The sequence below is a fragment of the Epinephelus fuscoguttatus genome, linkage group LG19 (assembly GCF_011397635.1).
Source record: "Epinephelus fuscoguttatus linkage group LG19, E.fuscoguttatus.final_Chr_v1".
Lineage (NCBI taxonomy): Eukaryota > Metazoa > Chordata > Actinopteri > Perciformes > Serranidae > Epinephelus > Epinephelus fuscoguttatus.
In genome coordinates this window covers 124,450-151,946 of record NC_064770.1, presented here as the reverse complement: position 1 = coordinate 151,946, position 27,497 = coordinate 124,450, and the positions used below count along the sequence as shown (strand labels likewise).

Sequence of the window (27,497 nt, the reverse complement as noted above, 5' to 3'; positions counted from 1 at the left end):
TTAAGAAATGAAGGTCAGTCAGTCCGGAAAATTGCAAGGACTTTAAATGTGTCCCCAAGTGGAGTCGCAAAAACCATCAAGCGCTACAACGAAACTGGCACACATGAGGACCGACCCAGGAAAGGAAGACCAAGAGTCACCTCTGCTTCTGAGGATAAGTTCATCTGAGTCACCAGCCTCAGAAATCGCAAGTTAACAGCAGCTCAGATCAGAGACCAGATGAATGCCACACAGAGTTCTAGCAGCAGACCCATCTCTAGAACAACTGTTAAGAGGAGACTGTGCGAATCAGGCCTTCATGGTCAAATAGCTGCTAGGAAACCACTGCTAAGGAGAGGCAACAAGCAGAAGAGATTTGTTTGGGCCAAGAAACACAAGGAATGGACATTAGACCAATGGAAATCTGTGCTTTGGTCTGATAAGTCCAAATTTGAGATCTTTGGTTCCAACCGCCGTGTCTTTGTGAGACGCAGAAAAGGTGAACGGATGGATTCCACATGCCTGGTTCCCACTGTGAAGCATGGAGGAGGAGGTGTGATGGTGTGGGGGTGTTTTGCTGGTGACACTGTTGGGGATTTATTCAAAACTGAAGGCACACTGAACCAGCATGGCTACCACAGCATCCTGCAGCGACATGCCATCCCATCCGGTTTGCGTTTAGTTGGACGATCATTTATTTTTCAACAGGACAATGACCCCAAACACACCTCCAGGCTGTGTAAGGGCTATTTGACCAAGAAGGAGAGTGATGGAGTGCTGCAGCAGATGACCTGGCCTCCACAGTCACCGGACCTGAACCCAATCGAGATGGTTTGGGGTGAGCTGGACCGCAGAGTGAAGGCAAAGGGGCCAACAAGTGCTAAACACCTCTGGGAACTCCTTTAAGACTGTTGGAAAACCATTTCAGGTGACTACCTCTTGAAGCTCATTGAGAGAATGCCAAGAGTGTGCAAAGCAGTAATCAGAGCAAAGGGTGGCTATTTTGAAGAAACTAGAATATAAAACATGTTTTCAGTTATTTCACCTTTTTTTGTTAAGTACATAACTCCACATGTGTTCATTCATAGTTTTGATGCCTTCAGTGAAAATCTACAATGTAAATAGTAATGAAAATAAAGAAAATGCATTGAATGAGAAGGTGTGTCCAAACTTTTGGCCTGTACTGTATATATAAATATATTGTATATAGCACAATATACGCACATATACTTACCATAATCAGAGTTTGAAATGATAATTTAAATATCATGAAATGTTATGTGACACTACGCTGCAATTAACTTTATTTTGAAAAACGAACACCGGAGTCATCACCTGCCTGTCTGGCTGTACTGCAGCGCGCTCAAGAGTGGATGGGAGGCAAAGAGACGTCAGTCCGAAGTAGAGGGAGAGAATAGGAGTGAGAGATAGGTTGCCTACCTAAGCAAGGTTAAGTTTGATGCAATTTTTGTTCAAGTCTGTGAAAACGACCCTAATGTGTTCTGTTCTGTTTCTTACTCTCACTTTCATCACGCTGTCATCATCTGAGCAAACGTTGACTTGAGTTAACAAGCCATCACTTAAAGTTTCTCCTGCATTCCTCAGTGCTGTGTAGAGCTTAGATTGGGCCCAAAAAATCCAACCCGACCCCACCCGAGCCTGTGCATGTTCTGTCCGAGCCCTGCCCGGCCTGTCCCTTTAACTGTAATTATGAGACCGAGCCTGGTTTAAACCCAACATTTTTTTAAGGATACGAACGTGGATATTGAAGGCTGACTCTCGTCTTTCTTTCCATGGCAAGCCTTCGTCATGTGCCTCTTAAATGTCGAGGTCCCCATCTTTTTGCTGTCCTATACCAGCGCAACTGTCAACAACTCACATGTGCGCGCCAGTGGCGCCGTCAAGGGGGGGCCATTTAATAATGTGTGACACCTGCTACCTGTTTACCACGCCCCCTCTCCAGACAACGGGGGATATGTCCCAAGTCTCTTAATTTTATACTGCTAACTCCTAACTCCTTACTTGAACTGGAAGTCATTCGAGGTCCGCCATCTTTAAGGCCATCTCATGTCTCTTATTCCTGCCAGTAAGGAGTTAGCGTTAGGAGTTAGGAGGGATCTGTTGGGTGCGATGAGTAAGGTAACACGAGAGGTTCGTAACAGGAAGTATTTTTCGTCTTGAGGCCCTGACATATAAATACCCGCCCCCTACATCTTGCTCATTTGAACGAGATGGCGGAGAAACAGCGCAAGTGTACCCGTTGCATGCATTCTTTGCAGTGAAACACTGTAATTCACATGCCTATGTGACTACAAAGAGTAACGTTAATGATATTTTTGCAAGACTGTCATGTTGTAATTAAGTTTATTTCATTCACAACCCGTTGCGTTGTTCAGCGGACTGTCGGTGATGTGTGGCTGTTAAATGTGCAGCTGCTCATGTCCAGAACCACATGTGTTGATATAACATCACGCACACACATACACACACACACAAACACAAACACACAAACACATTTGCCCATCATTAATTGTCCTGCATGTCATGTGAGTGGAATAATGTTTAATAGCTTGTAGGTAATATCAATTATTAATATTAATATTAATTAATATTATTACTTTCATTAATGTTGTAAGCTACTATTACCGTCTGTCCTGCATCTCTCTCTGTCTCTGTCTCTCTCTCCGTCTCATTGTGTCATACGGATTACTGTTAATTTATTATGCTGATCTGTTCTGTACAACATCTATTGCACGTCTGTCCGTCCTGGAAGAGGGATCCCTCCTCAGTTGCTCTTCCTGAGGTTTCTACTGTTTTTTTCCCCCGTTAAAGAGTTTTTTTGGGGGAGTTTTTCCTTATCTGCTGTGAGGGTCCTAAGGACGGAGGGATGTCGTATGCTGTAAACTTTGGCAAATGACTCAATAACAATGGTAATACATGCAAAAGTGTGTGACCAAAGTCATGACGGCGCTGGTTGGGGGTTACGGCTTTGATCAGCGAATATAATGTAACTTGGGTTGTACGCCAAACGCTGGCTCCGTTATGCAGCAGATCCAGTTGTGCTGCCATCATCAGAAAAGGACGTCGCTTTACGTGACGCTTCAGAGCAAGGCCGTCTCATGTCTCTTAATCAGCAATCCTCGCTCCTCACTCCTAACTCCTGACTCCTTGCATGTTTTCCTAAGTGGGAGGGACTAAACAGTTAGGTAAGGTGGCTAGGTAAGGTGGTTAGCAGTAATTTTAAGGGACTTGGGACGTACCCCTGTGTAACCCAGGTCTCTAGTGGGTAAATAAAATTAAAGTATGTGAAATTATGTGAAACTGTGTGAATGAATGTCACGTGAGTTAAGTAGCCAATCAGAGCCGCAACGGAGTAGCCTCAGCGCTACTAACAGGAAGTGGGTACGCTGCTTAGTCAGATGACTGGGGACGCTGAGAGCGGAGCAGCTACAGGTCAGTGGTAAAATGTTTGTTACCCGCATGTTTCAACATTTAAACCGGTTAACATGAGGTGTAATGGTTGAACTTTATGGCTTGTAGACGGCTACCCTGTGTGAAACCCTGCTGAGGAACTCTGGTTGCATGAAGGCTCTTGACGAGTGAATTGGTGAGTTAATGTGTTATTGTTAGCAACATGCATGTTAGCGACATGCATGTTGGTAACTCATGTCACATGTTAACACGTCAGATATTTAACATTCATCACCAGCAATCATTTACACACTGTCTTATAAGTTAAACAAACGTACTGCTGTTGTGTAGCATGTGTGTCACTAGTGTGTAGTTTGTTGTTTGTTCATTTGCTGGTTAGCCACCAGCTGACAGGCTAATGCGGTGCTGCGCCTGGCTTGGGTTAATTCACGGTATGGAAGTTTAACCTGGTCCAATGTATGGAAGTTTAACTGTGTCACTTTTGTATGCAGATGGTTACATTTAAAAGGACATTATGAATGTAATGAAACAGATACTGTATAGTATATATATCTATACTTGTACATGTATTTGTTTTGTTTTGTTTTGTTTTGTTTTATTTATTTTGTGGGATTTAAATGAAAGCACATGAAGCTAAATGAAGGCCTTTTGCTTAATAAAGGCCAGGCTTTTTGACTATGGAGAAACTTGAGCATGAAGAACGCATGATGGCGAGCTAATTCGAACCTAAACTGGACCAAGAAGAACTTCGATCTACTGCAACCAGCATCTCACCTGCCAAGGCGGTAGGCTACACTGCAGCCCAGCCCCATTCATCTCTTTTTCCCCGCTTCACACACACACACACACACACACACACTCAGGTATCCCCTGGATCAGCACATTAACCCCTCCTTGACTGACTAATTGACTTTTGGACTAATTGACTTTTTCCCCCCGTTTGGACTGTGTTGGACACGGGAAACTCGTGGCATGTGAAGAGGTCCACTATTTCAAACAGTTTTGAGTTGGGGTATTTTGGTTGTTTATGTTGAAATTGCATTGTGATGTTTTCTTTTCTTTTGGTTTAACTATCAGTTGAATTAGTGGAAAGAACACAGCATTTATTTGCTTGGATCCAAAGAACTTATTGCTCTGTGCACCAGATCTAAATGACGTTAAGCTAGCTTTGAAGTGACAACTTTATTGTTACTTACATTGGCATTTGGTATATTTTGATTTTTTACAATTTTCTATTGAATCTAATTTTGTATGGCCACTCTTTTTTTTTTTAATTTGTTTGTTTATTTATTTATTCATTTTTTCACTTCAATACATGGTACCTATTAAGCACATTTCAGTCTCCGAGTCTTCCTTTGATATTGCCATCATTATAATTTCTCCTCCTTGACCGAATCTGCTGTCTTCTGGTTGCACTAGTCCACACACATATTGTTGCTAGTTTACAATAAATTCTACACATCCAGCGTAAACATATGCTACACCTGGTCAGTGTAAGAGCACATTCAAGTTCAACAGTATTCAACACACTTTTAATTGTTTTTATGTGTAGGCGAGGACAGACCTGAGGAACAGGAAGCATCAATGGGCCACCTCATACAACAGAGCCTTAGAGCTCTTTTTCAAAAAATCAAGAAAAATAAAGTGCTCTCAGCCAGGCTGCAAACTGTGCCATTAGATTAGACTACAGTTGTGTAAATAGTTGTGCTACAGTTGTGTAGTGAATAAATAGTGTATTTATAAAAACATTCAGTTTCCATTATCGCCGGAGCCCTCCCCCACAGTTTCAAAAAATCCTGTAGGAAACCTTAGAATCTTGCTGAAGCTTCCTAGGACGAGTGCCAGTCAGTTGTTTGTATGCAGTGGTGTTCCAACCTTAGGTGCTCTACTTAAAATTGATATGTACAAGTTTATGGAGCAACTGATAGTCTCAAAAAATGAAATTATTATGGCTATAGCTTTGCCTAAAATGAGTAGTACTAGGTACTTTTCCAGTTTTTGGAGGCACTGGAGAGGATGTTTGCATGTCTTTAAGATGTTTTTTTATGTTGTTGTTTTATATGGACCGATCTGAGTCTGAAATTAAGTTTGAATTGAACTGAATTGAATTGAAAACGTACATACAGATGGACAGATAACCTGAAAACACAATGCCTCCGGCCACAGCTATTGCCAGTGCGAAGGCATTAAAAAAAACAAAGTTTATGAATTTGAACACTAAATATCTTCTCTCTGCACTGTATTCAACTAAATATAGGTCAAACGATTTGCAAATCATTGCATTCTATTTTTAATTACGGTTTACAGTGTTCCGAATTTTTGGAATCAGGGTTGTAGTATTTTTGCATAAATTTTCCAAGTGTACAGCTGACCAGAACAAAGTGACATCATATAATCAATATTTTACAATTTCTGAATTTTTCATACAAAATTGTTCCGGGGTGCATTCTCAGTGGGTTCTTTTGATCCTAATGGTAACTATGGGTTCTTACCTGTGCTCTGTGCGGCTTTAACCAGCCCATTTCTCAGGACATCCCTCACCCATGTTTTGAGCTTCTCATGGCCTTGACCCCCCACCACCGACACCACTAAGTTGGGTGAAGGCAGGCCCCAGTGAGCTGTCATCAAGGTGTAGACGATCTGAGGCGATGTGTCACATGACAGGCGCAGAAACTAGACAGGACAAAGAGAGGACTGTAGTGTCTGACAGATAACCAGAAAAAGGAATGCATTTATCAGATAATTTCCAAATATTCAGACAAAGATGCAGTTCACCAAAAAACCTTAACATTATTCATGCTGTTCAGCTAATGTATATGGGAGCTAATCCTAGAGGTCCATCATGGGCAACATTCCATCTAAAAAATGCTTTCTTGTGTTTCAGAAAATTAGACTACCAACCTGTCCACATGAGTTTTCAGTTGTTCCTTCATGACACAGAATAAAACACTTCACTTTTTTGTACAACAGCAACATAACACATAAGTCATACACCTCAGTGGATCCCAAAGTATCTTTTAAAGAGTTACCTAAATTATACCACAAAGAAAAGGAATGTTTCACTGCCCTCTCTGGTTAAAATAATCAAGTCTGTTTCTACGTAAAGTAGCTACAATTAGTTTAATTGGTTAGAAAACAGTCTAAGTTTAATACTTATGCTCTATATGACCTACAAGACCATCAGCAAGGAGCTTGGCTATTTCTATATAGTTATTCTTGATGCCTGTCCCTGGGTCTGATTCCCTGCAAGGTCAGAAGAAATGATTTACAGCACAAAATTCAGTAAGCAAGACAAGAGTTCACTAGAATAAATACAGAGGGTTTATCACAAGATGCAAACCATTGGTTAGCCTTAAAAATGGAAGGCCAGATTAGAGTTTGTCAAAAACCATCTAAAAAGCCTGTACAGTTGTGGAACAGCATACTATGGACAGATAAAACAAAGATCAACTACCAGAATGATGGGAAGACAAGAGAAGGAAGAAGGGAAGGAACTGCTCATGATCCAAAGCACATCACCTCATCAGTGAAGCATGGTGGAGGTATGTTGTTATGTCATGGCCATGTATGGCTGCCAGTGGAGCTGGTTCTCTTGTATTTATTGATGATGTGACTGCTGACAAGAGCAGCAGGATGAAAGCTGAAGTGTTTGGGGCACCATTATCTGCTCAGATTCAACCAAATGCTTAAAAACTCACTGGACGATGCTTCACAGTGCAGATGGACAATGACCTGAAGCATACTGCAAAAGCAACTAGAGACATTTTTCATGCAAAGAAGTGGAATGTTCTGCAATGGCCAAGTCATATCATCTGACCTGAATCCAACTGAGCATGCGTTTCTCTTGCTGAAGCCAAAACTGAGGGCAAAATACCCAAAACACAAGCAGGAAGTGCAGACGGCTGCAGTAAAGGGCTGGCAGAGCATCACCAGGGAAGAAACCCAGCATCTGATGATGCCTATGTGACCAACACTTCAGGCAGGCATTGACTGTAAAGGATTTGCAACCAAGTATTAAAACTGACTGTTTAATTGATGATTATGTTAGTTTGTCCAGATACTTATGAGCCCTTAAGGTCGGGGGACTGTGTGAAGAAATGGTTGTCATTCCTACACGGTTCATACTACATTTTTGAAAAAAGCCTTAAATGAAAGCTGAGAGTCTGCACTTTAAGCAGGTATTGTTTCATTTAAAACCCATTGTGGTGGTGTACAGAGCCAAAATGATGACAACTGTATCATTGTCCAAATAATTATGGACCTGACTGTATGTTCTCTGACATTTATCCTAACGATATGAGGCAGTCTTTGTGGAAAAAAAGCTTGTTTAGTGGACTAACTTGCACTTGAAGGTATGCCCATTCACTTACGTTTTAACAGGTCTGACGCTACTAATGCGCCCCGGCTGTATCTAGGCTAACGGCTAACATGCTTTTATTATTATTTATTATTTTTATGTCACTAGACACTTGAAACAAATTTAGGACGATAGGAGAGAGGTTGAAATAAACTGAAATTTCCCTTTAAGGTGTGGTCAGAGGTATGCCCTGTTGCACCAGTGACCACACCTAACAGTGATGTCACAGCCTGCCGACCACACGCTGCAGTACACTTATCCATCACGGCAGCAGGGCAAGAAGTCAAACCCCTGGATGTTGGCAAAAAAACTATATTCAGATGTTATACTGCTTGTTTATCTGTTGCACCTAGACACTGTAAATGATGTTATTGAACTCTTAAAAAAGTACAGGCCTTTCTGAGCATCTTAACACTAGGTCTCATTCACCAATATCTTCCTAAAATTGTTCTTAAGAAAGGCCCTAATAATAGTTGTTCACACCTATGTTCCTGGAATGAATCCCATTGTCCTCATGAGTTGAAAGTGCTTGTTGATTGACATACTTAAAAAAAACTTCAACAATTCTGAGGTGGAGGAACATCTTCAGGGAGTGAATGCCAAACACACTGTCATATTTAGTTGGGTCAGGAGTATAATAGTATAATAACAGAAAAAATGATGCATGGGATGCTAAAAATATACGTTAATCCATCATGCCACCCATCCTGCAACCGTTAACTTTATTTTTATTCATTACATTAGCTGAGGATAGAGACAAGCAAGTGTGTGTGTGTGTGTGTGTGTGTGTGCGTGCCACTTACATGACTGTGTCTGCGTCCAGCACCAGCAAACTCCAGCTCTCCAAAGGCATCAGTGGGCGATTCTGAAGAGTGCTGCCTGCTGTCCCACTGAGTGACAATGGCAGCTCCAAAGAAGTCCGCTGTTGCCACAGAGTCATGCACATGCCGCACACCACCACACTGACACAATGCTCCATTACTGACACACAACAACAAACAAACCCACACAAACATTACTTTTTGGTTGATAGTACCTCAAATGCCCTCAGTCAATTCAAAATGCATTTGTGGTAATGAAACAGTTACTTAGTGGTTCATAGCTGGTACAAAGCTAATCTCTCTCTCTACGCTGAATCTGAACAAGGAAGGCGGTTCCAGAGTTTGGGGGACCCTGACAGCAAATCCACAAGCCACTCTTTCAGTTTTAAGACAAAATCAGAAGAGTTTTGGTGGAAGATCTGAGATTGGGTACTCATGGGTCCAAAAGCTGTATCCATACTGTATTAAGTGCTTTTAAAGTAATGAGTGCAAACTTAACTCAATTCTAAATTGAAATGGAAGCCAATGAAAAAAGGCTAAAATCGGTGTTATGGGATCTTGAAGGCATGAGCAGCATTTGCCACTCAGGCAGGTATGGAAAGTTACTACAACCCAGATTCCCAAAAACAATTGGAACACTGTGTAAGATGTAAACAAAAACAGAATGTAGTGACTTGCAAATCATTTTGACCTACAGTATACTGAACTGAATACAGTACAAAGATATTTATAGTTTGAGAACTGAACTTGAACTTCTCCTCTTAAACCTGGAGACACAAAATCTATTATTTCCAAAAACAATCTGTGTCAGTCCTTCTCAGATGAGCTCAGGCCCAGAGAAGCCAGCACTGTTACTGGATGTTGTTGATATAAGGCTTTCACTTTGTTATTATCTGTTAATACAGTGATGAACTGTGTTTACTGACTATGATTTTGTTTGTTCCTAAACCCATGTAGTAACCCATGCCCATATACAGTCATGTCGGTTTTTAATGCAGTGCAGCCTGAGGAGTCAAAGGTCACGGGCAGTTAATGTTGGTTTTCAGCCTTGCCCCTTATATGCAGACTTCTATGGATTCTCTGAATCTTTTGATGACGTTATGGATTGTAGATAGTGAAATCCATAAATTATTAGCAATAATAGTTTATCAGTTTGAACATTAAATATCTTGTCTTTGTACTGTATTCAGTTAAAATATTGTTTGAAATGAATTTGCAAATCATTGCATTCTGTTTTGACTTAGGTTTTACACAACATCCCAACTTTTTTGGGGTATAAGGGCTGTATAATCAATATTGGAAGGGAGGAAATCATAAACTCTCTCCTAGTCAGATAATGGTAAAAAAGGCAAGGCAAGGCAAGGCAAGTTTATTTGTAGAGCACAATTCGTACACAAAGTAATTCAAAGTGCTTTACAGAACAAGAAAATGCATTAAAATCACAATACAAAATAAAAACATAAATAATCATTATAAAATGAACTTTAAAAGAGAAGAGTGCAGATAAGATAAGATCCTTTCAGTCATATGCACAGTGAAATAGAGCTGTTTTGAGCCTAGATTTGAACATTGTCAGAGTAGAGGCCTGTCTCACATCTTCAGAAAGACCGTTCCAGATTTTAGCTGCATAGAACTGGAATCCGGATTCCCCATGTTTAGTCCTGACTCTGGGCACCAGCAGGAGGCCAGTCCCTGAGGTCCTCAGAGTCCGAGATGGTTCATATGGCACTAACATGTCAGAGATATACTTTGGTGCTAGGCCGTGGAGAGACTTGTACACAAGCAGAGCTGCTTTAAAGTCTATTCTCTGAGCCACAGGAAGCCAGTGTAGAGACCTGAGCACAGGACTAATGTGCTCGTACTTCCTGGTTTTGGTCAGGACCCAAGCAGCAGCATTCTGGATGTACTGCAACTGTCTTACGGCCCGTTTGGAGAGGCCAGTGAGCAGGTTACAGTAGTCTAACCTACTAGAGACAAATGCATGGATAAGTCTCTCCAAGTCAGGTTTAGACACTATACCTTTGATTTTGGCAATGTTTTTAGATGGTAAAAAGCTGCTGATGTTATTGATTTGATGTGGCTGTTAAAGTTCAAGTCTGAGTCCATTATTACCCCGAGATTTCTAACCTGATTTGTAGGTTTTAGAGAGAGAGACTGGTGGTGACTGCTGACACTTTCTCTTTGTTTCAGTGGACCAAATACGATGACTTCAGTCTTGTCTGAATTTAGCTGGAGAAAGTTGTTTTGCATCTACACACTGACCTGTTGGATGCAGTGACAGAGTGAATCCACTGGTCCATATTCACCTGCTGTCAGTGAGACATAGATCTGAGTGTCGTCTGCATAATTGTGGTAGGACACATTATTACTTTGTATTAACTGGCCTAAAGGCAGCATGTAGAGATTGAACAGAAGGGGTCCCAGGATTGACCCTTGGGGCACCCCACAGGTCAAGGCCATGTGGTCTGAGACACAGTTACCAATTTCAACAAAGTACTTCCTGTCTTCTAGATAGGACTTCAACCAATTTAGGGCAGTGCCAGAGATGCCCACCCAGTCCTCTAGTCTCTGTGAAAGGATCTCATGATCGACAGTGTCAAAAGCAGCACTCAGATCTAGCAGGACTAAAACTGAGACTTTGCCTGTGTCAGTGTTGAGGCGGATGTCATTTGTCACTTTAATAAGAGCGGTCTCAGTGCTGTGATGGGGTCTAAAACCTGACTGGAAAACATCAAAGGAGTTGTTCTTTAGGAGAAAGTCAGTAAGCTGTTGGTAAACAACTTTCTCAAGGACTTTGCCTAAAAACGGCAGATTTGAAATGGCCGGTAGTTGTTCAGTACTGTGGCATCAAGACTGCTCTTCTTTAGGAGAGGCTTTATGACCGCAGTTTTCAAGGCCTTTGGGAATGTTCCAGATTGTAGTGACATGTTAACTATGTGAGCGAGTGGTGGTAACAAACTGCTCAGCACAGACTTTAGAAATCTAGTGGGTAACACATCGAGGCAGCATGTAGACGAACTCAGACTGGTGATGATCTCTTGGACAGTTTTGTCAGTTACAGGTGCAAAATGAGTCAGCTCTAAGTGTCTAGGTGGCTGCAGGGTTGTTATTGGTGTTGTGGAATTGATGGCATTTTTAATGGTCTGAACCTTGTCGCAAAAGAATACTGCAAACTCATTACACTTAGATGTGGAGATCAGTTCCAACGGCAGTTGAGCTGGAGGGTTTGTTAATCTGTTCACTGTTGCAAATAAGACACGTGAGTTGTTACTGCAGTTTCCAATAATTTCCGAAAAGTACCTCTCCCTTGTTCTACGTAACATCCGGTTGAACACATACAACTTTTCTTTATAAATTTCATAATAAACATGAAGCTTTGACTTGCGCCATTTCCGCTCGGCCCTCCGGCACTCCCTCCGGCATATATTAGATTGTTGAAACAACCATTGCTAACACACAAAAAAGGGCTCAAAATGTGCATACACCTTTAAATCTGACCACTTTTTTAAATGCCAGGCACTGTCCTATTTGATGAACTTATTGCATTCACTGCAGCAGCGACATGTTTTTCCACTTGTTGCATTATCTGTTATTTTTTACCCCACTACAATATGTGCTCCCTAACCTCCCCCCTCACCCGCAAGCATTGAGATTTGTGTCAGAAAAAAATCCTTTACCTTCCTCTTAGTTATTGCCATGATTCACTGTAAGAAACCATTAATCAGCAGGCCCATTTCTACGCATCGACATTCATGAGGTGCATTGTACTGACCATTTATGGTTGAGTGTCGGCTTGTAGGGGGTGGGATATAAAGCTGGTCCACGTGTAAACAAGTCCAAGTTGATTCAGGATTTATAAAAGGATACTGTGTACCGGCAGGCGTAAGCAGGGGTTTATAAATCAAGAGTATTTTTTTTGATGAACGTACATTGTAAAATTCAATAGCTGCCCTGACATACATAAATTAGTTAACTTTACTAGGTTATCAACAAAATGCAGTTATTACTGGTATTTATGAAGTAACAGTTAACTGCATGGCAAAAAAAGCAAAATACTTAGGGCCGAATTCACAAGAGGATTGTGTGGCTTTTGCGGCCGCTAAACTGGTAAAAATGGAGCAAACAGATACCGTCTAATTCACAAAGCATGAGCAGAGGGTGAAATGCTCCACTAACTGCACTGCCAAGCAGATTGCGTCTCGGTGCGCCGGTGTTATTTGCATGTATTTAAATGAGGTAATATGCATATATTTGGCGCAAAAATTGCCCCTTTATATGCAAATGAGCCTCATTGATAAACAACGTCTAATTCACTAACACCAGCGCTAATAACCACACGCAGTTTGAGTGAAGTAAATAACGTCTTTAGAAAGCTGGTGCAAACTGGGTGCTCCTCTGTGGAAGCCTCTCGCCCAGACTTTCCAGTGATCGTGGCAGCAGTGATCATCTGTTAAATCAGTCTGTAAATAATATTTTGACATTATTATTATAATCATTATTACTTTAATGGCATCCGAAGATACTGATGCGTTGAACAGGTGACAGTCTGCGGTCGTTCTCAAAACGCACTTCTGTCACGCACTTCAAAAGCAACTTTCAATAATTTGTTTTACGAAATGGGGGAAACAAACGTGAACAAAAAACGGTTCCGTAATTCATATGAAATTCAAAAGATAACGAAAAAACAGCTACAAGTGAGAGGGAATAGTGATAAAGTGGTCAAACTTGGTCAAATCCACAGCCTCAACCCATCCGACACTGTTAGACTGACTCACCAGCAGACATCACTACATGAGGGTATACAGTATTCAGTACTTTGCCAAACAAAGTCTGCCATTGTTCTGCCACAATGTTCTTTTGTGCATTTATACTTTGCCATGTGTGGCTTATTGCAATCAGGGGCAAATCAGGGGCAAACTGCACTCAGCTGCCAAACTTTGTGGGCGTGTTTGTGCTGGTATATCATTAGCGCAATATCCTTTGTGAATAGGACGTTAAGACGGAGCAAACTGAGGGTGCAAATGAAGTGCAATTCAAGGTGCTATCAGCGGCTGCAGTTCATTCTTTGTGAATTTGGCCCTTAGTGTTTAGAGTAGAGCATGAGTTTTCTGTTTCCCCCAAGTTGACAACGAAGGCATTTTGGTCAGACTTTAGAAATTTGTAACGTGGAAATTAAGATTTTCAGTGAACGCAGTATGAATGTGTTTGATGTAGAGACAAGGTTAAATGAGGTTCGTAATGCACTGTCACTGTCTTCCTCTTGGAGAAATGGTAAACAGTAAAGCTAACTGTGAAGCTGCGTCATTTACGTGTTGGGTGTAACGTTAAACGGTAGCCAGCGGTAAGTTACACATTTTTACCTTCAATACAGCATGGGTGAAGGAAAAATAAGTTACATGAGTGAAAGCAACAGTTGGGGTGTGTACATTAAACGTTAGGGCTGCCGCAATCCACCACACGGCCACAGTCAAATTTACATGGACTAGAGGAGTCGTTTGCTCTGTGTTAATTCGACTGCAGTTGTGAGTCTGCTGAAAAGCTGATGTTGCGCACAGGTCTGTGGCCTCACAGAGTGCACCGATGAACGAGTCCTCTCCTTGTCCCTCTCAAGCTATGTTAAGCTGTAAGTCACGTTAAGCGACCTGTGACCAACTATGAGTGAGAAATCGGCTCATTCTTTATTTTGTGTTGTAGGTGTTTGCAGAGTTCAACAGGACAGTCACCAAAAACCTACAGATGGACTTTTTTGATGCCCTGGACCGCAACACACCACGCTTTGTCACGATCTTCAAGTCCAAGAGAGGAAGTGTGGGAGAGACCCTGACTGAGTTGGTGCAACAAATTGATTCAGGGGTAAGTCTATGAAAGGCTTCTTCTGTCTTTATTGCTCATGCTAAGTTGACTTCAAATAGTGATTGTTGTTTTGCTGCTTTTTTTGCAACAACAGTGCTTAGAGGGGAGAAGATGGGACATGGCTGGAGAGGCACCAGTAGTATTTTTTTGGGGGGGATGCTACCTTTCTCATGGTTATAATGCTATTACCGTATTTCCTCAATTTAAAACCGGGCGCCTATTAGCAGCTGGCCTCTTTTAGTAGCCGGGTCTAAAACAATTTTTAATAAATAAGAGCCAGCCCCTTTTATAAGCCGGTGGCTTTAATTTGCGGTTTTACAGCATTCATAATGATTGCTACTGATCCAGGCGAGACAGCATGAGATGAGATGAGATGAGATGCTGCAGCTGCAGTGGAACAGTTTCAGAGCGACACAATTGCACAGCGCATTTAAACGTAATCTGGCACAGTGTGAGTGTTTATTAGTATATTTACAATGTAACCGCTGTGGAAAAGGTCCGAAAAAAGCACTTAATCCTCTTTTTCTTGAAGTAGTTTCGACCCAGCGACACACACACTCACTGACAGAAGTGGACAGGAGAGGACGAGGGGGAGGGGGAGGGGGAGGAGCGAAGGGCTAGCTGCAGCGTCACTGAACGTGACGTGGTCACCGCCAATCAGGAAATACCAGCACTTTAACTTAACAGTTCACTAACACTCTTGTAATATCAGTGCTTCAACTTTACAGTACAGTATCTGTTCTGAACTATCTTTCATACATGTAACAGACACAACAGTAAAGGCCCGAACATACTCAGGGGTACTATAAGCGGAGCGGACTCTGCGAGGAATGTCCGCAGTCATTCGGGCTTCCATAGTCGAGCACACTTCCGCGTTGTAGTTTACTATAAAAATGTCCGTGAAACACACTACATTACCCACAATTCTTGTGCATCGATGTGAAAAATACATGCCGAGCAGTCACTGGTGCGCGGAGCGGAGTCTGCGCGGTTGTAAAATCTGAGCTTTGCGCGCACAGGGCTTGCGGACGTCCGCTTGTGGTCCGGGCGGACCTCCGCGGAGTCTGCTCCGCGTACGTTCCGCCCGAGTATGTTCGGGCCTTAACGTGGACCAGTTCGTTACAGTATTTTAAAAATTGGCTGTAAGATTACAAAAAAAAAAAAAAAAAAAAAGCCTCCATCAAATAGTAGCCTGCCCCTATTTGTAGCCTGGTCCCAAACTATTTTTTTGTTAATAGTAGCCCCGGTTATTATTTGGGGAAATACAGTATGTGAACAGTTGTAATGAATTTGAGTGGGTGGGGGTGCATTCTAATGGTGTGAAGCTAGTTTTTGGCCTGGAAGAACAGTCTTCCTGAGACTGTGATGTATGCAAGAGCTATGTCTTAATGATGATCACAGGTGTCCAACTCGCCTCCACTGATGAACTGAGATGGATTGTCCCAAGAAATATACAGTATACAGTATAAGATACAATATAAGTACAACCTACAACCCCTATAGAACTTATGTTGCTATTCGCTGTTAAAACTTTGGATTTTTTCTTAAAAATCAATTCTCCAATCAGTAACTGCTGCACTGTCAAACAATGCATTGACACTTGTTTCATATAGACTTTCACAAACATTTTTGTACTGTAACTTTTGAATGCTGCATTATCTTGAGCTTAATTTGTTCATCATCCAATTCTAGAAAACAGATGTAATGGCAACGCGCACCATTGTACTCCGAGGCCTCCCTGTTCTACTTGGTGATGACCCCAGTAACTTCTACAAAACCTGCTTCGTAAGTTCTCATAGTTACATCTTAAAGGAGCAGTTCTGGGGGAATTAGCTTTGTATTTATCAGTATCTCACTGAGAGTGAGAGAAAAAAAAAATGTAATACCGAATATATATCCATGAGTTCAGTACAAACATTATGGACTGCTTGCTAACTAACAGTTCGGTGTATGCCAACAGGGTTACCAGCCTAGCACCTGTGAAGTGAGAGGAATACACCTTTCATCTCCAAAACTGAGTTATTTAAATACAAGACCGTGTACATATATTTTTAGTGGTCTCTGCATTATTTTGAGTTATCCAGTGGAGAGAGACAGGAAATCCAGGGGGAAAGAGAGAGGATGACATGCAGCAAATGGCCCAGGTCGGATTCAAACCCAGGGTCGCTGCGGTAAGGACACAGCCTTAATATGTGATACACACTCTACCAGATGAGCCAACAGGGCGCTCCTGACCTTGCATATTTGACTTAAAAAAATAAAAAATAAAAAAAATAAAAATCTAAGTTTTAAATGCAGATGCATTTGGTTTGTCTAGTGGTTCACCTGGTAGAGACGTATCACATATCAAGGCTGAGTCCAAACCACAGCAGCTGGGGTTTGATTTGGAAGGAGCGCTTTGGTGCATGTCACCTCCTCTCTCTGACGTGCTTTTTCTGTCTCTCTACTGTCACTATCAAATAAAGCAGAAATGCCTCAAAAAATCTTAAATTTTTTTTTTTTTTTTTTTTTTTTAAGATATTTTTTGGGGCATTTTAGCCTTTAATCGATAGGACAGACAAGCGTGAAAGGGGGAGAGAGAGAGGGACTGACATGCAGTAGAGGGCCACAGCCTTGTACATGAGGCGCCTGCTCCATCCAATAAGCCACCAACGCCCCCTTAAATGTTTTTTTAGATTGATATATATTTGGTGTAAGGCAGGGGTCAGCAACGTTTTGGATGTCCTGTGCCGCTTTGATTTAAAAAACAAACACCTTTTTAAAGGTTGCACAGACCCAAGTGCCATGACGGATCATGATAACTACTTTTGTTGAATATATTGTCCCAAAAATAATTGCATTTAACAATATAATAATTAATTAATTATTATTATTCACCTGTAAACTGATCATAAAATGTTTTAGGCCTACTTATGTTAAAACAATTATCAACAACTTGTGGATTTTCACTTGTGGTCAAGTGAAAACTTAATGCGTAAGGCTGGAAGGCGGTGTCGGCAGGACAGATGACACGCTGACAATTTCGAATTGACAATGCACAACATTTCTGTTGTAATGTTTTTGTTGCTGACTGGTGTCCCTGAAGATGTGCAACTCTCTCCGAATCAGCTCCACCTTGACCCAGTGTCTAGTGCCATCATTGTTGAAGGAGGTATTGTAATGGATGATCTCCAGAACCTTCCTGAGGCACTTTGCCTCTTGTTTGGGCTGTTATACTAAATGTTTTTATTTGATGCAAAAAAGATCAGTATATTGTTGCTGGATAGTTGTACCTGTTGATATGGTCCCAAAAATGTAGTGGTTGAGCTTATTTTTTATACTGTCATTTAAATTGTGGTGTACAGAAGCCAGTATTTGCCATGACAATAGCTGCACACAGCCTCTTAAAATTGTTTTAAACCAGCACAATACGATTTTAGAGTGGCATAATGTGTTAACGGACCTGAAACCACTTTGATTTAAAGTGTGCTCTGTGACTTTTTGAAATGTAATGAATGTAAACCAGTGCCATCTTGTGTGGACCAACACCATTTTAAGACCTTTGTTCCTTTTTCCACCTTGTGCAGACCTTTGTGTCTTTTTCTAAACCACCTACTGTACCACACTTAACCGCTACCTCACTGTTTAAAATAAGCATCTCAAAATCAGTTGGATCATTTTTGTTCCGAAATGATTCTGATGCTGGAAATTCAACAATTCAATGTATTGTTGACGTGTTGATATAAAAGGAAGAAAATTTTTTTTAAAAAAATGGATATAATTGAAATTTTAACTGTGTTATTACCTTGATTTATTATGTTAAACTGTATTAAAGGACAACTTCAGTATTTTTCAACCTGGGCTCTATTTCCCCATGTGTATGTGTGCGTATGATTCATGGGTACCACTCGTTCTAAAATTGGTTCAGTATTGAGGCGCGAAACGAGCTAAAACGGTAATGGGGGCAAATGTGTCCCATATAAAAGTGCTTTTTTCACACATACTCATTTACTGTACCAAGCGGGGACGCCCTCCCCCTCTCTGCTCCAACACTGACTGACAGCTGACTCCACTCATTTACACTCACCACTGCCCCAGGGCCGCTACAATATGCTATCTACAGAGATAGCACTGGCGATCTGGGATGCATTTACAGGTTGAAAAATACCGAAGCTGTCCTTTAACTGGATTATTTTAGGAGATTGGAATCTGTTTTTCATTCATGTATAGATATTTGAAGCACTTAGGTTACTGAAGTAACACTTACTTGCTTTTTCGAGGCAATCGGTTTGCATGGTTTTAGCAAGAAAGTCAGATTGCTGATCAAGTAAATATAACTTAGAAATGCTAAGTTACAGGGAATGTCACATAAGTTAGTCCAACTTAGGTAAGTGTGTTGTATGGACTACACACAGAGTAAATTTCGCATGCAATAATTTAGTAGATTAAAATAGTAATTCTGAGTTGTCTTTACTAAGTTGAGAGTACATCTAAAGTTATCAAGTACACTCTACTTGATTGTTTTAGTTGCTTTAACTCATGTTTAAGTGTACTCTACTAAAGAAGCACTAGTTAGTAAAACTTACAATACCTATTTGTCTTTACTTGTTTTTTTAAGTGCAATCGGTTTGCATGCTTCTTTTAAGTATTGATAACTAATCAGATTTTACAATGTACACTACCTCATTTGTACATACACAAAAATTGAATGTGGAGTCTCCACTGAGTTTTATAAATGAGGCCCCAGGACTGAACAACTTTGTTGACCTGATAATCAAAAGTGAGATTAGAATTAAAGATAACTTCTAAATTTCTGGCACCAGGCTCAATGGCAGGAGCCAGGTTATTAACTTCATATATTGTGACGTGTTCAATGACCTAAACAAGATTATTTCTGATTTTTCTTTAGTGAGTTGGAGGAAGTGTTTGGACGGCAACCACATTTGATGTCAGTAAGACATATTTATGGACGTCAGGCTGCTGGTGGATGCCGATTTGATGGACATATAAAGTTGTATGTCATCAGCATAGCAATGAAAATAAATCTTGTGTATCATTCAACCAAGTTGAAGCATGTCGATACAAAAGAGAAGGGGGACAGGGATGTAGAGTTTAAGTTTAGTAAAATCATAATAACCCTCAACCAAGAGGGTTATGATCAGAAACAAAAACAAAGTCACAGTAGCACATCATCAAAAAATATTGATTCCTTATGACTTTCATGTCATATCTTTGCATTTTTGACAAGACAGAGGACAGATTACCTGAAAGAGTCTTCAACAAAAGTGGTGCAGACTCGTTTCTTGATGATCTTGGGAATCCAGCTCTGTGAACAGGAAACAATTTGTTAGAACCATAAGTACAACATATTATTAAAACAATAGGCCTTACTTACCAACAATAGATGCAGACATTTCTTCTTAAAATCCACTTACTAAGTTTTCACAAAGATTCTGACATTCATCCATGTTTTCTCCTCTGGGATTTGTTTTTAAAGTAAGTACACAATCTACGCACACTCAAGAGCAAACTTCCGCACATTTTGAGCTGACATGTTCATGAAAAAAATTTGGTTATTGGGTTTTTGTTAATTCTACACATATAATATTATAGGACTTAATTTACAATAATAATTGTACATTTCTCGCTCTCGCTCTCGCTACTAATTTTTTTTTAAAGATTATTTTTCTGGGCTTTTTGTTTTTAATTGATAGGACAGTGTGAGAAATGGGGAGACAGAGAGAGAGTGGGGACTGACATGCAGCAAAGGGTCGCAGGCCAGACTCGAGCCTGCAACCGCTGCAACGAGGCAATGCCTCTGTTCATGGGGTGCCGGCACTATCCACTATGCTACAGACGCCCCCACTCTCTCTATTTTAACATGTATTTACAACAGGTTTTTGCCTGGACTGCGACAGTGAGTTCAGGGCTGGAAGTGAAAGTCTGTGACTGATTAAATACTGCCACATTCTATTTCAAATTAAAAGCTATCCTTTCAAATCAAAAGCTTTAACACAAGTTCCAGCCATATACTAGGTTTTGATTTAGTCTTGGTTGCTATGGTTGGAGTCCACCCTCTTCAGACTTTCGTTCGGGCATTCTTGATTTAATTCTCTCAACATATCTTCATCTTCACTAGCCCTTTTCAGATAGGAATTGTGCAAATTTGCAGGAAAGCCCAATCAGTCTTTTTTCAGCATTGGCAGTATAAAAACAAAATTGGGGAGTTCGGAAAATTGCCGCCTACCTACTTTTGTTTATACAGAATGCGCCTTTTTCGGGGCAATGGGGGGCGTGAGCAAGTAACAAAACGTGTAGCTCAGCATGTGACGTAACCAGTTACATGGGAGGGAAGCCGCGCCTAGTCAGGTGGTGGTAGTCAGGTTCTCTCATAAGTCGGCCCGTTCTTCACCATCCCCGTCATCTGACGGTTAATGGCCTCTTCGTTTGCGAGGGCAAGGAGGACGCGCAATTCCCTGTCTCCTCAGTTGCTCATCTTTACAGTGTCTGTCAGGTTTGCGTTTCCCTCTTGCTAGTAGCTGCTCGCTAATTCCTGCTATCAGCTGTTTCCTGTTTATCCACCGCCAGTGGCTCCCACGAGCGGCATCATCAACAGCTGCTCCCACAAGTCTTCAACAGCCCCTCCTGTTGCGGAAGGCCGCCTCGGTCTGTTTAAACTTAAAGGGTTCCACCAATATGACTACGCCTCGGATCAACTCGCCTTTCCGCCTCTGTGTGTATAAACACTCGCAGCTGGCCGGCAAATCGGCCCAACATTCGTGGAAAATCTGGCAGTGTAAAAGGGGCTACTGTTTGTACACAGCCCTGCAGTTTCATGCTCTTTAATGGGGATTTACAGGGCGTTTACCCATGCTTTCATCTTATGAAGACAATGTGATAAGAACACAGATGCAAACAATTCTGTGGTTTAAGAACACATAATGAATCTGACGTAGCTTTTTCTTAGGACCTTTCTTAAGAACAAATTTAAGAGAAAACTTGTGAGAAGGAGAGAGAAGGAGATTTGTGAATGAGGCCTAGGGTTGCAGTGACAGTGTAGCAAATGTTAGGTCACCACTTTTGGGAAAGCAACAGTTCTTCCTTTTCTTGCTGCCTTTAAATGTGCAAACTTGTTTTGCCAGTTTATATGTCTCATATGCAAAATCCAACTAACTCTGCTGACTTGTTCTGAATATAAAGGCAACTTCAACAAGTCATGTTTCACTTTACTGATGAAATTATAACACTACACAAAAAATTCCATAACCTGGAAACACTTACGGAGTTTTCTATGTCACAACAACCATGAGTCTGAGCTATAAAATACAAAGCCACCTGTTTCTATTTAACTGATTGTTATGTAACTGACACCATTTGCCCCTGGGGTTATATTTCTGCTAGATGCCCTACTTTCTGCATTGTGTACAGTTTAAGTGTCTTATAGAGAGACAATTAATATGTTTACAGGCACACAAGAATATATATATATATATATACATATATATATGGAGGACTCCAGCCATGAAACTTTGCAGCCTGAGGATGAGGTGGCAGCTTACATCTAGTTCAAGACACCCAAGGAGGATCCTTTTGAGGTTTTATGGTGGTGGAAGGAGCATGCTAAAATGTTTCCTAACCTGGCAGTGATTGTGCAGAATGTTTTCGCCATGCTTGTGTTTTATTGCTCTGTTCTATTGGTGTTACTGTTTCATTACTATGTATTGTAAAGTGACCTTGGGTTTCTTGAAAGGCGCTATATAAATTAAAGTTCTTCTTCTTATTATTACTATTATTCTTATTATCAAAAATAATAATAATAACAGGCCTGTGTGATTATAACTGGAAATACACTGCTCAAAAAAATAAAGGGAACACTTAAATCACACATCATAGATCTTGATGAATGAAATATTCCAGATTAAAATCTTTATTGATTGCATAGTGTAATTTGTTGAGAACAAAATAATGTAAGAACAATCCATGGAAACCCAAATCATTAACTAATTTAGGACTGGATTCAGAATCATTCCAAAAATCAAAGTGGAAAAATCAGATCACAGGCTGATCCAACTTCTGTGAATTTCCTCAGGACAACTCATAATGTGGTTCAGTAGTGTGTATGGCCTCCACGTGCCTGTATACATTCTCTACCACGTCTGGGCATGCTCCTGATGAGACGACAGATGGTCTCCTGGGGGATCTCCTCCCAGACCTGGATCAGGGCATCAGTCAGCTCCTGGACAGTCTGTGGTGCGATGTGGCAGCGGTGGATGCTACGATACACAATGTCCCACAGGTGCTCAATTGGATTCAGGTCTGGGGAACAGGCGGGCCAGTCAATAGCATCAATGCCTTCGTCATCCAGGAACTGTTGACACACTCCAGCCACATGAGGCCGGGCATTGTCATGCATCAGAAGGAACCCAGGGCCCACTGCACCAGCATATGGTCTGACAGTGGGTCTGAGGATCTCATCCCGGTACCTAACAGCAGTCAGGGTACCTCTGGCTAGCACATGAAGGTCTGTGCGGCCCTCCAAGGATATGCCTACCCAGACCATCACTGACCCACCCCCAAACCAGTCTAGCTGGAGGATGTTGCAGGCAACAGAATGTTCTGCATGGCGTCTCCAGACTCTGTCACGTCTGTCACTTGTGCTCAGTGTGAACCTGCTCTCATCTGTAAAGAGAACAGGGCGCTAGTGGCGAATCTGCCAATTTTTCGTGTTCTCTTGCAAATGTCAATCAAGCTGCACAGTGCCGGGGTGTGAGCACAGGTCCCACTTGTGGACGTCGGACCCTCCACCGTCACAAGCCACCGTCATAGAGTCTGTTTCTGACAGTTTGGGCAGAAACATGCACATGAGTGGCCTGCTGGAGGTCATTTTGGAGGGCTCTGGCAGTGCTCTTCCTGTTCCTCCTTGCACAAAGAAGCAGATAGTGGTCCTACTGCTGGGTTGATGCCCTTCTATGGCCCCCTCCACCTCTCCTGGTGTACTGGCCTGTCTCCTGGTATCTCCTCCATGTTCTTGACACTGTGTTGGGAGACACAACAAACTTCCTGGCCGCTGCGCGTATGGATGTGCCATCCTGGAGTAGCTGAACTACCTGAGCAGCTTGTGTGGGCTGAAGATACCACCTCATGATACCACTTGTGGTGAGGGCACTGGAAAAATGCAAAACTACCCAAGAATCAACCAGAAAGGACGCAGAGAGGGAAATGGTCTGTGACCACCACCTGCAAAACCATTCCTAAATAGGAGTTGTCTTGGTAATTGCCTCTTATTTCCACCTATTGTCTGTTCAATTTGCACAACAGCAGGTGAAATTGATTCACAATCAGTATTGCTTCCAAACTGGACAGGTTGATATCCCAGGAGTCTGACTGACTTTGAGTTACACTGTGATGATTATGTGTTCCCTTTATTTTTTTTTGAGCAGTACAAACCAAAGAAAAATCCTTCACACACTGTGTACTGGCTCCTGTGATTATAAATGTAACATAGACCTTATCAGTCATTAACCACTTCTACGCTCTTTACTACAGTAAAAGAAACTTTTTGGAAAATCATTTTTGGTGTTTTATGTTACACATTCTCTGTCCTTTCTTCATCTTTCAACTAAATAGCAAAAAATACTATATTTAAGTCGTACATAATATTACCACACATCTTATTCCTTGGCCTTCTTTCAATATTTGGAAATTATGTGTAGTGTTTTTACATTTTCTTATTCTATTGTGAGGTTATAGGCTATTGTTGCTAAATTTCACTCTGATAAATATGACTTTTTGCTGTCCCATAAACAGAACATTCCTGCAGGATATTAGTATCACTATTTCATCTCATATCATATGAAGTACTTTATTCAAGGTTCTGATGATGTCACTCATAGTTAACAACCCTGCCTCATTCACATGAATGTCGCTGGATAGGAAAACCAAGCATCGACTGAGCTAGTTGATAACCAGCATCATATCCTTATCACAAGAGTCAAGTCCGACTTGAGTCACAAATTTCAGGACTTGAGACTTGCTTGACTAACACTGACGAAAGACTCGATTTGACTTTAACTTGGTTTTTAATGACCTGAAAGGACTTGACTTCTTTTTACTAAACATTTGCATTTTTCAAGATACTGGGAGTTACATTTTGTTTTTGGAACATGACAGTGAATATGTCCCAGCTGGAATTTGTGAACACTCTTCTCCACAGCTCTCCTCAGAGAAGTGGTAGTATGTACAGCAGCACCACAAGTGTCACCCTGTGCTTTCATTCACTTCTATCTGCCTGATACATGTGAGTTTTCAGTAACACACATACAGTCATCACTGTAGAGAGCTGATACATGTGCTGCTCCTCTAACTTATTTTTATCAGGTTATGGGGCTGCCACAGTGTGTAACACCCATCGCTGTCTGCTCTCCCAACATAAGTTCACTGTATGTGAGTGTGTATATTTGTGCTTGCTGTGCACACCTGCATGCCATGTGATATCTTCCTCTCACACCACCATGGCTCAGTGAGCAATTTTGCCCTCCAATTCCTGCCCTGCACAGATTTTAGGACTTTTACACTGCCTAATTATTTTCCCTGCACTCTCTCACAGCAGCAGGTGCGTTACGTGAGTGGACTGTCTTTCACCCTGACCAGAGGGTCATCCTTTACTGTACCACCCTGTAATTATATTCAGTTACAAGTGAAAGTCCTGCATTGAAAATGTTACTTCAGTAAAAGTAGGTAAGTATAATTAGTAAATGATGCAGTATACAGTACCTGAGTAAATGTATTTAGCTACATTCCACCACTGGGCGCAGCTTATGTTATCTTTATGAGTTTGTGAGTATGACTTGACTTGCTTTGCTTCTGGCAGTGACTCCTCTTGACTGGTTTGATTTTCACCATAGTTGGAGGAATGAAATGATCCTTGAATTTAAGCACAGTTCACAATTTTTTAAGTCCATCTTAAAACAACAATCAGGAGGCCCTACAGAGTGAACAGTGAAACAGGTCTTGCTGGATGTAATCATTCCCTCAGTTTAAACTGGCCATTAAAATATCCCCTTACAACATTCTTCCAGTGGAAGTAATGGGGGATCAAATCCACGCTCCTTATTCTGTGCAAGACAGTACAAGGCTTTGACAGCCTAAGTTAGCATATCAAGTAAAGATCTTGTTATGATCTTTACATGCAGTTAAGTGTATCCCTGTGTTACAGTCACTGCAGTGCAAATCAGCATGGAAATGTTGTCAAACTGTCAGGGAAACACAAGTCATTCTGTAACAAAAAGACTATCTTTTAGCAATAAAACCTTGATTCTTTATATTATGACTGCTGAACATTAGGCTGACTCGGGAGACATTATTTGAAGGTTTTTTAATAGCTCAGCTCGATGCAATTCCTAGATGTGTCTCCTGGGAATCTCCTCAGCAGGATGTGTGTAAACACTGAGCTGGTTTCATGTGTAACTGCCCAGGGAGGAATGTAATCTACGGTCATGAGATCACACAGAAAGGATTGAGGCGGAGGCAAACAGAGCAACAAGCAGGAGAGGGAATGAGACCAGGGATCAGCTATTTGAAACCAAAAACACAAGTGAAGAGTTGGAGCAACAGGAAGGAGATCAATGCCCAGCAGAGAATGAGAGAAATATCAGGAATGAGTGAAGACAGATTCAAGTTGAGGCATGATGGAGGACAGATTCAAGTTGAGGCATGATGAGCATTCCTGACATGGTCACAGCATGAGTGAACAGGTCTCAAGCTCCAGTCTGATCACATCTATTTTTAGTAGCTTTATACGTTATCCTTCTACCTGATCCACAATTTTTTGAACCGAACTGCATCTACATTAGTCAAATAAACACGTAAGTCAACTTAATCAGATTCAGTATCTGTAAGTTTGCTTGTTTTTGGCGTGTTGGCATCCTTGTCATAATGGAGGACCACCAAATCTCACTCCAAACTCTGTGGGATGGCATGCAACAAATCAAGACCGACATGCTCAAGCACCTGGATGCAGCGGATCCCATTCAGAGCACTCTGAATAAAATTCAAAATTCTTTATCTACTATGGGAGAACATGTTAATCTATTAGAGCAGCGAGTTGGGACTAATGAGGACACCATACACAAGCTTGTTGCTCGAGTTCAACCTCTGGAAAAAGACAACTCCTACCTGATGGACAAAGTAGATGACCTGGAGAACCGAAGCCGACGTGCTAACCTCCGCTTCATTGGGATTCCCGAGTCCGCCGAGGGTAGTGATATCATCGGCTTCCTGTCCCGGCTAATTCCACAACTTCTGGGTCATGACAACTTCACCGCTCCTCCGGTCATTGAGGGGGCTCACCGCTCTCCAACTGTCCGACAAAGTAACAGAACCAGTCCCAGATCCACCATGATCAAGCTTCTGAACTTCCAGGATAAGGTCAAAATACTTTGTCTTGCAAGGGAGAAAAAGAAGCCGGAATACAACGGGGCTCGCATCTACATCTTCCCGGACTTCATTGCTGATTTGATGAGGAGGTGCCGGAGCTTTGACCCTGTCAAACGCAAACTTTGTGTACTTACAAACAGCAGTGTTTCAACTGCCATAAAGATGCTGAAGCTTCATGTCCCCCTCATCCTTCCCAGGATGATTACCTGCTGAGGTGAGATGATGACTGTTGCTGTGGCTAATAGCTCAAAGTTAGCCGCCTTCAATTGTCAGCTTTAGCTGGCTCTCTTCTTTTCTTGTCTTTTTCTTTTCTCTTCTTCTCCTCTTCAAAGACTCAAACTGTCTCTGTTATATTGATAATTGAGATATTACCATTTTCCTCGTGTTTTAGTTGTTGTTTGCTGCAACAGTTGATCTCCAGCATCCAGCTGTCAAGATGTTTGTTTACTTTTTGCCAGCTCAAAGCTGACTGGTCACTTCCGCTTCTTCTTTGGCATGTTGAAGCTGTCCAGTGTAGTGCTACTGCCCCCTGCTGGTAATGTCACACGCTGCCTGTGAACTATTTCTGTTTTTGAGCTACACATTTTTTCTTTTTATGCTCCTTATTAATTCAGACTGAGTTTTTGAGTTTAATAGATGGT

General features: G+C 41.5%; 1 protein-coding gene across 2 annotated transcripts in view; it reads right to left on the bottom strand.

Moving 5' to 3' along the window:
• trpm4a (transient receptor potential cation channel, subfamily M, member 4a) overlaps window positions 1–27,497 on the bottom strand; it is a 171,521-nt gene that overhangs the window by 120,326 nt on the left and 23,698 nt on the right. For both annotated transcript variants that reach the window (XR_007447791.1, XM_049560180.1), the window contains exons 2-4: window positions 19,686–19,747; window positions 8,572–8,749; window positions 5,904–6,084 (exon numbers count right to left, since the gene is read on the bottom strand). Coding sequence is in view for 1 of the 2 variants with exons in the window: in XM_049560180.1 (XP_049416137.1) it covers window positions 5,904–6,084; window positions 8,572–8,749; window positions 19,686–19,747 (421 nt within the window). In the remaining variant the exon portion in view is untranslated. The remainder of the gene's footprint in view (window positions 1–5,903; window positions 6,085–8,571; window positions 8,750–19,685; window positions 19,748–27,497) is intronic.